We start from the raw sequence: 14,654 nt of genomic DNA, 5'->3' as shown, positions 1-14,654 counted from the left end.
CCAGCAATATAATTCACTGTCTTAACTCAAGAATATATCAAATCTCCATACCTATGTCATAATTTAGTCAGGGACCTTGACTATCTTTCTCTTCCAAAAGACATCATGCTGGTCCATTAAGTTGATAGTATTGTGCTGATTGGACCTTGTAACAGAAAGTAATACCTACAATAGACACTTTGCTAAGAAACATGTACCAGAGAAGAACAGGAAATCTCACAAAAATTCAGCCACCTTCTACCTCAGTGAAATGGACAACAGTCACTAAAAATCCTCCCAATGTACAAAACTGTGAGCAGTACATCTGCTGTTCACTTTATTTAAAAGGAGAAATGGTCAGAGGTAGTAGTCTATAGCAGTTGGTAAATTGTGGTCAGTGGTTTGACAGGATAGTCTGGAACTTGGAAGAAATACAACTAGAAAATCAGAGATGAGGAGGTCTGGGGATAAGAAATGTGGATGCAACTCTCCATATCAGCACAGAATATGAAGATATTAGTTCATATTATTAACTTCATAATATGAAAATATTAGCTCATGTGAATGCCTATTGAAGGGTAACTTTAGCAAAGAAGGATTTTACTACTCAGGTGGTTAAGTTGCCCTATTCTTTAGATAACTTAGGCTCCTTTACCAGTCATGCTTCACATTTCCAATGGACTCATGAGCAAAATGGCAATGGTGGCAGGGATGGAGCTATTGATAGATTTTATAATATGTCAGCTTTACCAGGCTGAACATTTCTCAGAATTCCACGTGTTGTATATTTCCGGTTAGGATGGTATACGAGGAAGATTCTACCAAGATTTTGGAGGTGGAATGAAGGCAGCAGGCATGTTGTAACATAAACACATTATTGCTTCTCTGTTGACTTAATTCAGGATGAAGCAGCAGCTGAGGTAGTTATGTGTGTATAACTCCAGGACAAGGAGGTCTGGCTTCTACAGTATACTATTACCACTAAACTCAGAGGCATTAAAAATGGACATAGGTTTCAGTCTATTCTGTTGGCTTCAAGTTTGTGTTCATGAGATTCCAAACTTCTCATGATCTTCCCTTTCTGCCTGTCCTGCAGGTTTCAAACATTTGCATCAGATACAGAGAAGACATTACAAGAATTGTTAGCCCCCATCATTATGTAAACCAAATCCTTATAAATATCTATCTATCTACCATCTATCATCATCTATATCTATTTCTATCTCTATTGATCACTATCTATATTGCTACTAGTTCTACTTTTCATGTTGAAACCTGACTTAAATAGGAGTTGTTTGGAAACCAGGTCCTTTCCTCTGTGCAGTGTCCTTGATTTGTTCTGAGCCTATCTGTACCATTTTCCCCCAGGGACTACATACAGTGAGTATATTACTCACACATTTTAAAAAAATCATCAGTGTTTTATGGTGTTTTGACATCTTGAGGCTTTGCTGTCCTGGGAGAGACTGCGCCTCCCAGGACAAGCTAATTCCTCTAGATAACATATGACTCCTCTGTGAGAATGCCTCTCACACAACAACCAACCAGCCTAGAGCCCATACCATCCAACTTCCTCCTTAATGGAGCTCTCAGTTTGACCCACTATCCCCTTGCCCTAATACCACCTCAGGAACAGGTACCAAGCAATTAGGGAAAGTCCCCACAGCCAGGAGCCTGCTGACATTATTCAAATTAACCAACTTTAGTCAGCTTACTTTATTCTGCTTTGTCTTTTCACAGTAATCCCAATAAAGATTTGTACCCATGTGTTTCTCTTACTCTTGCCTTCTGACCAACCCTAGTGCATCCTTATGTAGCCCTGTATGGCACATCATGCCACCTTTTCTTGGGGGTTGTGAGTAAAAAACTCTTCATTCAAAATTAGTTATCTATCTCCATGTCTGTCATCTCACCATACCTGTCTCAAACTAACTCTAGTGCTTTATTAAAACAGGGCAAAATTGTGGTCAAAATGGAAGGGAATCCACCCAGACAGATTTTTATGACACTCAAAGTGCTGCTATCTATTAAGCATATTTCATTCACTAACTTTCCATTTACATGTGAATATAGCAACTTACCTGGTAATTTCTCTAACCAGCCCATGACTGGTTAGAGAAATGTCAATGTTTGGGAGAAATGTTGTTTTTATCATAAATTCATAGAACTACATTTTGAGAGGAAAAATTCCATTTATGTGGGACTTCCCAATGATTGCAATTAAGTTGCAAAAATCATATTGAAAATACTGATTTTCAGTCAAGCATTCAGCCTTTACATCTTTTGGTCGTCATGGCTACCATAACAGAACATACATCCAATTGTTGTATTGATGATGTCATTCATGACAAAGTAAAGACATTGGAAGAGTCATACCTGCAGGTTCAGTTTCTATGCAAAACGTGTAGAGGAAAGATGTTTTTTAGTAAACTGTGCTTATTTCCTTTCCTCCCACCATTGGAAGTTAAAACTAAGTTTTATAATTCAGAGAAGAGTGACTTATTTCTTGAAGTCCAAATTCAGAATATTTCATCTTCAACTGTCTTTATACAAAAAGTTTCATTAAACCCACCTGAAATGTACACTGGGGAAGAATTAAATACCATCAATCAGGCTGGTGAAGATGAGTGTACCTTTGGAACAAGAACATTTTTACAGTCAATGGAAGAACGCCAGTATTTGTACTACCTTAAGCTTAAACAGGAATTTTCAGAGAAAGCTGGTATCATTAAGGGACTAACAGAAATGGGAAAATTGGATATAATATGGAAGAGAAATCTAGGTGAAATGGCAATGCTACAGACAATCCAGCTTGAAAGAAAAGCTCCAGTTTATGGAAACATGAAGCTGTCTTTAGAAAAAATCCCGGATACTGTAATTATAGAAGAGCCTTTTCATATTATCTGTAAGATAATGAACTGTAGTGGTAGGAAAATGAAACTGGTTTTGAAGACCTATGATACAGATTCTATTCGTTGGTGTGGAAATTCAGGAAGGTATCTTGGACAGCTGCCCCCAGGTTCATCTCTCTGCTTCACCCTGACACTACTGTCCTTGAAACTGGGCCTGCAAGTTATCTCTAGCATAAAGATAACAGACAAAGTATTAAAAAAAACATATGTCTGTGATGACCTTGCAAAGGTCTGTGTAATACCATCCATGGTTAAAATGAAAAACTGAAGAAAATCTCTAGTGTTATGCTTTCCCTAGAGAAGTTTTACATACATTTGTCAGCATCAAAATGATAAACTAAGAGCAAACATATGGATTATTTTCATTTAATTCTTTGGAGACTGTGAATGCCTGTGAAATTAACCATTTGTTGATTTCAGAAAGAGCAATCTATTGATTTCATCTTCAATTAAGTAGTCTCTAACATTTCTTGTTTTAGTAAAGCTGGCATTGAAAATATAAAATCTTAATGGTATATTGATATTGATAATTTAAATAATTATTATGGCTTATTTGTCAAGATTTCAACCTACCCTATTTTATTTTTTCCTCTCCTTTTTGGTCAATAGAGAAGTAACTATCAATGATAATGCTTAGTATAATTCAGAATGACTCTCATTATTTAAACATTTTGACATTTGCTACTTAATGGGTATTGAGGAAGTCATGTGCTGTGAAGAGCACTGGGTGTTATACGTAACTAATGAATCATTGAACACTACATCAAAAACTAATGATACGGTGACTAACGGAACATAATTTAAAAAAAATAAAAAGATAATCTTTTAAAATTGTATCCCAAATTATCAGAGCTTACATTTATGTGACATGCTGAACTGGTTCTTTTTCTTTTACTTGTCTTAGTAAGATTTTATGAACTGTTATCATCAGTTGTTATTCCTGAAGGGCCCTTGTGAATACTACTTAGATTAGGCAGTTTGTTCTTACACTTAAAATGTGCCACTTCTTTCTTAAGTAGATTTAGTAGATTTTCAAATTTAGGGATGATATCTGGAACTCTGAACAAAAATGGCCACTTCAGTAAGGGCAAGAACAAGGATTTTCTCCCCCCTCTGTCACCCACAAAACACAGATCTAAAGAGTTAGATCCAGTCAAGTTTGGTATGATAAAGAGGTGTGTAATAAAAAAAAATTATATTGCTATCTTTAAAAAAATTATCCTTTCTTCTATTCAAATATCAGTTTTTTATTTAGAAAAGTAAAGTAATCTCAGACATTAGCTAATCATTAACTTTTGAAAATATAAGATCCATTTATTTACCCCAAAGATACAGATGTAGTGAAAAGAAGGGCCACATTCACTGCAATGTTTATAGCAGCAGTGTCCACAATAGCCAAACTGGAAGGAGCCAAGATGCCCTTCAATAGATGAGTGGATAAAGAAGATGTGGCCCATATATACAATGGAATATTACTCAGCCATCAGAAAGGATGAATACCCATCATTTGCATTGACATGGATGGGACTGGAGGGGATTATGCTACATGAAACAAGTCAAATAGAGAAAGACAATTATCATATGGTTTCACTTATATGTGAAACATAAGGAATAGCATGGAGAAGGTTTTAGCAGGGAGGGGGTGGGTGGATGAGTTAGCCCAGTGATGGTTATTAAGGAGGGCATGTATTGCATGGAGCACTGGGTGTTATATGCAAGCAATGAATCATGAAACACTACATCAAAAACTAACAATGTACTATATAGTGATGAACATAATAAAATAAAAATAAATAAAATGCAAGATATAAAACAGGGTCTAAGTGGAAAGGTTGAAAGATGGCAGTGGAGTAGGAGGACCCTAGGCTCACCTCACTCCATGAACACAACTAGATAACTACCAAATCATTGAAAATACCCCAGAAATTGACCTGAAGAGTGACACAAGAAACTACATAAATAAAAATAGAGAAAAGACCACATTGAAGAAGGTAGTAATTGTGAAGACTCAGTTTGGGAGAAGAACAGATCATTCTATTGTGGTGGGGAGGGAGCCATGGTTGTGTAGAAGGGTGAGAGACAGACAAGCATACCGAGGAGGACATGGGGAAAACAAATCACTATAGCAACTGGCTTGGAAAGTCAGAAGAGCTGAATTTTGTGAGTTCTTGCAAACAGGGGGCTTAAACCTGGAGTTTTAAAGGTCAGTGGGCTTGGGTGTGATAAAGCCCACAGGCAATTGTGTTGTTCTTGGAGAGAAAGGCAACCTGTGAACACAAAGCATGAAAATAGTTATCTGAAGAGCAACTGGAGCACACAGTAGCAAGGTTATTCACTCTTCTGGGAACACACTTCAGAGAGATAACATTCATGGAACAAAGAAACTGACAATTTCCCTCCGACCCATAGCATCAACACAAGATCACCTACAGAAACAGCACCAATACTTGCTACCTAACTTGTTTACACCAAGCCCTGTACCCCATGCTCTGGTGGAACTGACCCTCTTTTTAATGCTTGCCTCAGTCCCAGTGAAGCAGGCTTCCTATCCCAGAATACCACCTGCTCACACCACATCTCCCAAGACAGGAGTAATGTAGAGCCTCAGTTCCCACAGCAGTGCTGATAGGTCTCATTTCACAAGCAGACCTGAGCACACCCAGTTAAAACATGTCACACTCAGTCCAGGGACCAAACACTGCTCACAATAGACAGAGCCTGTTACAGACAACTGGCCTGAAAGATAAGGCAGCCAGAACAAAAGAGTAGAGCACATGCAACACACATTGGTGATACTCCCAGAAGTGTCAGGCCCTGGGGAATGGGACATTATACAAAAGGACACTGTAGAGCCTCTCCTTCATAAGGCCATTACTATCAAGAACCAGAGATATAAGTGACAAACAGAAAAACAGAAAAATGCACCAAGGCTTAGAAAAACGAGAACACAGAAATTTATCCCAAATGAAAGAACAATACAAGGCCACAGCCAGAGATCTAAGTAGAAAGTATATAAGCAATATGCTTAATAGAGAATTTAAAGTAATGATCATAAGAATACTCACTGGACTTGAGAAAAGAGCAGAAGACACGAGGGAGAACCTTAACACAGAAGTAATGAATAACATGGCGTAAATGAAGGGCTAGATATAGGAAATGAGACTTAAAAACAAAACAAAAGGTGGGGTTATGGACATTGGGGAGGGTATGTGTTTTGGTGAGTGCTGTGAAGTGTGTAAACCTGGCGATTCACAGACCTGTATGCCTGGGGATAAAAATATATGTTTATAAAAAATTAAAAAAATTATTAAAAAAAAAGAAACAAAGCAGTTTGCACTAATGATAATAGTAAAAAAAAAAAAAAAAGAAATGAGAAACACACTTGATGAATGAACATTAGGCTGGAAGAAGTAGAGAAATAAATTAATGACCTGGAAGAGAGAGTAAAGGAAAATAATCAAACTGAACAAAAGAGAGAAAAAATAATTAGCAAAATAAGAATAGACAGGGAACTCAGTGACTCCATTAAATGTGTTAGCATTTGTATTACAGAAATCCCAGAAGAAGAAGAAGAAAAAAAAAAAAAGAGGCAGAAAATTTATTTGAATAAATAATAGCTGAGCACTTCCCTAATCTGGAGAAAGACACTGACATACAGATCCAGGAGGTACAGAGAACACTCATCAAAATATATAAAACCAGGCCAACACCAAGACATATTGTAATTAAATTTGCAAAATATAGTGATAAAGAAAAAGTCTTAAGCAACAAGAAAAAATAAGTCCTTAACTTATAAAAGAAAATTTGTAAGACTAGCTGGAGATTTTTAGACAGAAGTGTTGCAAGCCAGAAGGCAATGGCATGATATATTCAAAGTGTTGAAAGGGAAAAATCTGCCGCCAAGAATATTCTATCCAGGAACGCTCTCATTCAGAATAGAAGGAGAGATAAAGAGCTTCCCAGACAAACAAAACTATGGAAGATCATGACCACTAAACCAACCCTGTAAAAAATATTAGAAGGGAAACTTTGAGTTGCAAGGAGAGACCAAAAGAGACAAAGACAAGAAAGGATCGGAGAAAATCTCCAGAAATGACAAAAGAATAATAAAATGGCAATATCTATCAATAATTATATGGAATGTAAATGAAAGAAATGCTTCAATCAAAAGACATAGGGTATCAGAATGGAATTAAAAAAAAAAAAGCCCCATGTACATGCAGCCTACAACAGTCTCATTTTAGATCCAAAGACAAGCACAGACCAAAAGTGAGAGGATGGAGAAACACTTATCATGCAAATGGATGTTAAAAGAAAGACAGATTACCAATACTTATATCAGACAAACTAGACTTTAAAACAAGACTGTAAAAAGAGAAAAAGGTGGGCATGTATAGTCATAAAGGGGACAATCCATCAAGAAGTGTAACAATTATAAACATTTATATATCCAACATGGGATCACCTCAATAGATGCAAAAAAAATGACATACAATGTCCTTATGTATTAATAACCCTCAAAAAAATTGGGAGGCACAAATAAATGAAAGCTATGTTTATGGATCAGAAAAAAAAATTTAATTTTTTTTATTTAATTTAATTTCTTTTCAGTGTAACGGAATTCATTGTTTATGCACCACACCCAATGCTCCATGCAATACATGCCCTCCATAATACCCACCAACCTCCCACCCCTGCCACTTCAAAACCCTCAGATCGTTTTTCAGAGTCCATAGTCTCTCATGGTTCATCTCCCCCTCCAATTTCTCTCAACTCCCTTCTCCTCTCCATCTCCCATGTCCTCCCTGTTATTTCTTATGCTCCACAAATAAGTGAAACCATATGATAATTGACTCTCTCTGCTTGACTTATTTCACTCAGCATAATCTCTTCCAATCCCATCCATGTTGCTATAAAAGTTAGGTATTCATCCTTTCTGATGGAGGCATAATACTCCATAGCGTATATGGACCACATCTTCCTTATGCATTTGTCCATTGAAGGGCATCTTGGTTCTTTCCACAGTTTGGCGACCATGGCCATTGCTGCTATGAACATTGGGGTACAGATGGCCCTTCTTTTCACTACATCTGTATCTTTGGGGAAAATACCTAGTACAATTGCAGGGTCAGAGGGAACCTCTATTTTTAATTTCTTAAGGAATCTCCACACTGTTCAAATTGGCTGCACCAACTTGCATTCCCACCAACAGTGTAAGAGGCTTCCCCTTTCTCCACATCCTCTCCAGCACACGTTGTTTCCTGTCTTGTTAATTTTGGCCATTCTAACTGGTGTAAGGTGGTATCTTAATGTGGTTTTAATTTGAATCTCCCTGATGGTTAGTGATGATGAACATTTTTTCATGTGTCTGATAGCCATTTGTATGTCTTCATTGGCGAAGTGTCTGTCCATATCATCTGCCCATTTTTTGATATGATTGTTTTGTGTGTGTTGAGTTTGTGGAGTTCATTATAGATCCTGGATATCAACCTTTTGTCTGTACTGTCATTTGCAAATATCTTCTCCCATTCCGTGGGTTGCCTCTTTGTTTTCTTGACTGTTTCCTTTTCTGTGCAGAAGCTTTTGATCTTGATGAAGTCCCAAAAGTTCATCTTCACTTTTGTTTCCATTGCCTTTGGAGACATGTCTTGAAAGAAGTTGCTGTGGCTGATATGGAAGAGGTTACTGCCTAAGTTCTCCTCTAGGATTCTGGTGGATTCCTGTCTCACGTTGAGGTCTTTTATCCATTTTGAGTTTATCTTTGTGTATGGTGTAAGAGAATGGTTGAATTTCATTCTTCTACATATAGCTGTCCAATTTTCCCAGCACCATTTATTGAAGAGACTGTCTTTTCCCACGGTATATTATTTCCTGCTTTGTCGAAGTCTATTTGACCATAGATCTGAGGGTCCATATCTTGGGTGCTCTACTCTGTTCCACTGGTCTATGTGTCTGTTTTTATGCCAGTACCATGCTGTCTTGGTGATTACAGTTTTGTAGCAAAGCTTGAAATCAGGCAACGTGATGCCGCTGGTTTTGTTTTTGTTTTTCAACATTTCCTTAGCTGTACAGGGTCTCTTCTGATTAATATTGATAAAATGTCATATCCTGTGGTATTTTTCATGGAAACAGAAAAAATAACAATCTTAAAATTTGTATCAAATCACAAAGGACCACATGTAGCCAAAATAATCTTGAGAAACAAGAAAAAAATCTTGATTGTGCAATAAAAATAGACACATAATACAATAAAATTATGAGAAACCAGAAATAAATTCACACAGATACAGTAAACAAATATTAGACAAGTGTTCCAAGAATAATTAATGAGAAAAGATATTCTCTTTCAAAACTGTTGCTAAAAAACCTGGGTAACCAGATGCAGAAAAACGAAATTGGACCCATATATTACACAACTTACAAAAAGAGACTGTAAATAGAATGAAGACATAAGTGTAATACCCAAGACTAAATCTAGTGTAAAAATAACAAAGGGAAGAAACTCCCTGACATTTGTCCTGGCAATAATTATTGGATATGACAAAAGCAAGAAAAACAAACATCAGCAGATGGGATAACATCAAAATCTAAAGGTTCTTTAGAGCCAAGAAAACTATCAATACAATTGAAGGCAACATACAGAATGGGGAAAAATATGCAAACCACTTATCTGATACAGGATTAATATTCAAAATATAAAAGGAAATTATACAACTCAATGGTAAGAAAACAAATATTCCTACTAAAAAGATGTAAGCTCTGGGAATGTAGTGTATAGCATGGTGACTACAATTAACACTGCATTACTATATACTTCAAAGTTATTCATAGAGTAAATCTTAAAAAGTTTTCTGCACAAAAGTAAATGGTAATTATCTGAGATGCTGGACCTCTTAACTAATCTAATTGTGATAATCATTTCACAATGTATGCATGTATCATAACATAAAATTATATAACTTAAATTTACATGTGGTATTGTCAGTATCTCAAAAAAAAGCTAAAACAATATCTCAGTAATTTCTTCCAAGATGGATAATTAAGTAGAGTGAAGATAGAGTTCTTGAGTATGAAGCTGCATAAAATAGATTTTAAGTCCCACATTTCTGCCATGCTCCAGAGGTTAGAATCTTTGCTCTGTTACTTAGTAGACCTGTTAAACTGGCCTTGTTATATAGCTGTGTATTCCTCTGTTTGCTTTTAATGGATATAATAACTACCAAATGCACAGAATTTTTATAACTATTAAATAATTAATATTACAAAGTGCTTATAATTTTTTGAACACAATAAGGGCTATTTACCAAGGAAAATGAACACACTAATTTGAAAAGATATGTGCACCCTTATGTTGACTGTAGCATTATTAGTAATAGCCAAGATAAGGAAGCAACCTAAGTGTCCATCAATAGACAAGTGTGTAACAAAGAAGTTATACACACACACACACACACACACACACACACAGGGATATTACATAGCCATAAAAAAATTATGGGAGCTTGCCATTTGCAACAATGTGGATGAACCTACAGTGTATTATGCTAAGTGGAATAAGTCCAAGAAAGACAAATACCATAGAATTTCACTCATATGTGGTATCTAAAAACCAAAACAAATCCAAAACAAATGAAAAAAAAAAAAAAAAAAAGCAGAATCAGACCAAAAATCAAGAGAACAAACATGGTTTCCAGAGGGACAAAGGTGGGTACATGGCAAAAAGAGTGAAGGGAAGTGGAAGATACAGGCTTTTGGTTATAGAATGAATAAGTCACAGGAATAAAAGACACAGCCTGCTGTGGGCTGCGCGCTGTTAATTGACCATGTCTTCTCACAAGACTTTCAGGATCAAGCGATTCCTGGCCAAGAAACAAAAGCAGAATCATCCCATTCCCCAGTGGATTCGGATGAAAACTGGTAATAAAATCAGGTACAACTCCAAGAGGAGGCACTGGAGGAGAACCAAGCTGGATCTCTAAGGCGTCCCACATCACGCGATGACCCACCTAACTGGCACCACGTATTTAATTAAGCTACTTGAGGATCATGTGTTCTATTCCATCACCCTGTAAACACCTTTCTGCCTGGCCAATAGATACCATTTATCAGCGAAAGATTTTTCTGTTACTATAGCTCTGCACCAGTGGGTTGGTTTGGTAATAAACATGAGGCCTTTGAGCTGTAAAAAAAAAAAAAAAAAAAAAAAAAGACAGCCTAGGAAATACAGTCAATAGTATTGCAATAATCAATAGTATTATAATGTTGTATGGTAATATTAGCTACACTTGTGGGGAGCATAGCATAACATATAGAGAACTTAAAACATTATGTTGTACAACTGAAAGTACTGTAACACTGTGTTAACTATAGTCAAATAAAAATAATTAATACATCAGTAAATAAACAAATGTTTACATAATACATAAGTATTACATAAATACATAAGCAAATAAAAATATAAACATGTACTCATAATTTTCATAAACCATGGAACTCACTTTAATTGTTGTAATAGAATATTTGTGTTATTGAAGTAGTTTTATTAATACTTGCTTTTTGTTTGATTTACTACAGTATACCATGATCCTCAGTCTGTTTCTAGTTTGACACCATCCTGTCCTTGTTATAATATATATGACTTTTCTTTTTTTTAAAGATTGTATTTATTTATTTGACAGACAGAGATTACAAGTAGGCAGAGAGGCAGTCAGAGAGAGGAGGAAGCAGGCTCCCTACTGAGCAGAGAGCCCGATGTGGGGCTCCATCTCAGGACCCTGGGATCATGACCTGAGCCGAAGGCAGAGGCTTTAACCCACTGAGCAACCCAGGAACCCTGACTTACTCAATTTATTTAAACTAAAAAAAAGTTCACCCACTTCTACCCCTTACTTACCCCTATGACATTTCTTTTAAGAAAAGCTTCTTCAGAGGTGCCTGGGTGGCTCAGTGGGTTAAAGCCTCTGCCTTCAGCTCAGGTCATGATCCCAGGGTTCTGGGATCGAGCTACTTTGGGCTCTCTGCTCAGCAGGGAGCCTGCTTCCTCCTTTCTCTCCCTGCCTGCCTCTCTGACTACTTGTAATCTCTGTCTATCAAATAAGTAAAATCTTAAAAAAAAAAAAAAAAAAAAAAAAAGCTTCTTCGGGGCACCTGAGCAGCTCAGTGGGTTAAGTCTCTGCCTTCAGCTCAGGTCATGATCTCAGGGTCCTGGGATCGAGCCCCACATCAGTCTCTCTGCCTGCTTCCCTTCTCTTTCTCTGCCTGCCTCTCTGCCTACTAGTGATCTTTCTCTGTCAAATAAATTTTAAAAAAAGAAATAAAAGCTTCTTTGCCACTTCACTACCAGCTGTGCCACCAGGATGAACTGCTGCATGGAATGTTCAGAGAACTTCTGCTTGTGCCACTTTAATTTCAGCTATCCTACAAAGACACCATTTGTGTAGAGTGCCCCCAAGACCCCCTGGCCTATGTCTACTTCAGCATCAGCTACCCCACCATGGCAGTTCCAGGGCAGAGAGCCCCAGGAAACCCACCCTGCACCCAACACACATCCAGCAAAACAGCCAAGACCACCAGACTTGAATAGTCTACACAGGAGACATTCCTATACAAGGCTATTCCTTTAATATTAGAAGTAGCTGTTCCATGTAATTTCAGAAACAAATACAGAAATTCAAACAAATTGAGGAAACACAGGAACATGCTCCAAATGAAAGAATGAGAGGAAACATCAGACATCAATCTGAATGAACCAGAAATAAGCAATCTACATGACAAAGACTTCAAGATAACAGTCATAGAGATGCTAATCAGCCTTGAAAGAAAAGAGGATGAATTCAATGAGAGCCCCAACAAAGATATAAAAAATATAAAAAGCAGAGGAGGAGTCAAGATGGAGGAGAAGTAGCAGGCTGAGACTACATCAGGTAGCAGGAGATCAGCTAGATAGCTTATCAAACCATTTCAAACACCTACAAATCCAATGGGAGATTGAAGAGAAGAAGAACAGCAATTCCAGAAACAGAAAATCAACCACTTTCTGAAAGGTAGGACTGGCAGAGAAGTGAATCCAAAATGATGGGAAGATAGACCGCGGTGGGAGGGGCCGACTCCCGGCAAACAGTGGAGCAACGGAGCACAAAATCAAGACTTTTAAAAGTCTGCTCCACTGACAGACATAGCTCCAGAGGCTAAACCGGGGGGAAGTCCATGCAGGGCCAGTGTGGCCCTAGGTCCCGCAGAGTCACAGAAGGATCGGGGGTGTCTGAGGGTCTCAGAGCTCACAGGTATTAGACTGGGGAAGCCAGCTACAGAGACAGAGCCTAGGAGTGAGCTCTCAGCTTGGGGTTACCTTGAACCGGTCGCAGGCTGGGGGAGCTCGCAGCACAGCCAGAGACCAGGAAGACGGGAGTGATTGAGCTCTTTTCTCTGAGGGCACACTGAGGAGTGGGGCCCCGAGATCTTGGCTCCTCCAGTCAGAGACTGGGAGGCCGCCATTTCCACTCCCATCCTCCAGAATTCTATGGAAAGCATTCAGGGGACAAAAGCTCCTGAAAGCGAACCCGAAATAACTTAGCCCGGTCCCTGGTAAGGGTGGAGCAATTCCGCCTGGGGCAAAGAAACTTGAGAATCACTACAACAGGCCCCTCCCCCAGAAGATCAACAAGAAATCCAGCAAAGACAAAGTTCACCTACCAAGAAGAGCCCCAGAATTCCAGTGGAGGAGAAAGCAAAGCACGGAACTCATGGCTTTCTCCTCAGGATTCCTGAGTCTTGTGGTTAATTTAATTTTTTTAATTTTATTTATTTTCTTTCTTCTCCTAATTTTTTAACTTTTACCCTTTTCCTTTTTTAAACATTTTTAACTAGTTTATCTAATATATATATATATATATATATATATATATATATATATATTCTTTATATTTTTTCTTTATTTGTTTTCTTTTTTTAATTTTTTTTTCTGAACTTTTTATACCCTTTCTCCCTCCCATGATTTGGGGTCTCTCTTGATTTGATTAAAGCACATTATACTGGGGTCTTTGCCACCCATTCAGTATTTTACTTGCTCCTTCATATACTCTTACATGGACAAAATGACAAGGCAGAAAAACTCACCACAAAAAAAAAAAAAAAGAACAAGAGGCAGTACCGAAGGCTAGGGACCTAATCAATACAGATATAGAGTTCAGAATGACTATCCTCATGGTTCTAGCAGGGCTCAAAAAAGGCATGGAAGATATTAGAGAAACACTCTCTGGAGAGATAAAAGCCCTTTCTGGAGAAATAGAAGAACTAAAATCTAACCAAGTTGAAATCAAAAAAGCTATTAATGAGATGCAATAAAAAGAATGGAGGCTCTCACTGCTAGGATAAATGAGGTAGAAGAAAGAATTAGTGATATAGAAGACCAAATGACAGAGAATAATGAAGCTGAGCAAAAGAGGGACAAACAGCTACTGGACCATGAGGGGAGAATTTGAGAGATAAGTGACACCATAAGAAAAAAAAAAACATTAGAATAATTGGGATTCCAGAAAGAGGAGAAAGAGAGAGGGGAGCAGAAGGTATATTGGAGAGAAATATTGTACAGAATTTCCCTAATACAGCAAAGGGAACAAGCATCAAAATCCAGGAGGTGCACAGAACCCCCTTCAAAATGAACAAGGATAGGTCCACACCCCGTCACCTAATAGTAAAATTTACAGGTCTTAGCAACAGAGAGAAAATCCTGAAAGCAGCCTGGAAAAAGAAGTCTGTAACATA

General features: G+C 37.6%; 2 protein-coding genes across 2 annotated transcripts; both read left to right on the top strand.

The window, feature by feature from the left end:
• Window positions 1-2,362: 2,362 nt before the first annotated feature.
• LOC131821736 (trafficking protein particle complex subunit 13-like) lies at window positions 2,363-3,317 on the top strand. Its single transcript, XM_059158021.1, has one exon. It carries the CDS (start codon window positions 2,395-2,397, stop codon window positions 3,157-3,159), a length of 765 nt encoding a protein of 254 aa, XP_059014004.1. The 5' UTR covers window positions 2,363-2,394; the 3' UTR covers window positions 3,160-3,317.
• A 7,362-nt stretch (window positions 3,318-10,679) lies between these two features.
• LOC131821587 (large ribosomal subunit protein eL39-like) lies at window positions 10,680-11,092 on the top strand. Its single transcript, XM_059157797.1, has one exon. It carries the CDS (start codon window positions 10,715-10,717, stop codon window positions 10,868-10,870), a length of 156 nt encoding a protein of 51 aa, XP_059013780.1. The 5' UTR covers window positions 10,680-10,714; the 3' UTR covers window positions 10,871-11,092.
• Window positions 11,093-14,654: the final 3,562 nt, after the last annotated feature.

This window comes from Mustela lutreola, chromosome X (assembly GCF_030435805.1).
Source record: "Mustela lutreola isolate mMusLut2 chromosome X, mMusLut2.pri, whole genome shotgun sequence".
Lineage (NCBI taxonomy): Eukaryota > Metazoa > Chordata > Mammalia > Carnivora > Mustelidae > Mustela > Mustela lutreola.
This window is presented reverse-complemented; position numbering and strand designations above follow the sequence as displayed.

Excerpts from the sequence above, each read along its gene's own strand:
- LOC131821587 (XM_059157797.1), top strand. The coding sequence starts at position 10,715 with ATGTCTTCTCACAAGACTTTCAGGATCAAGCGATTCCTGGCCAAGAAA.
- LOC131821736 (XM_059158021.1), top strand. The coding sequence starts at position 2,395 with ATGTTTTTTAGTAAACTGTGCTTATTTCCTTTCCTCCCACCATTGGAA.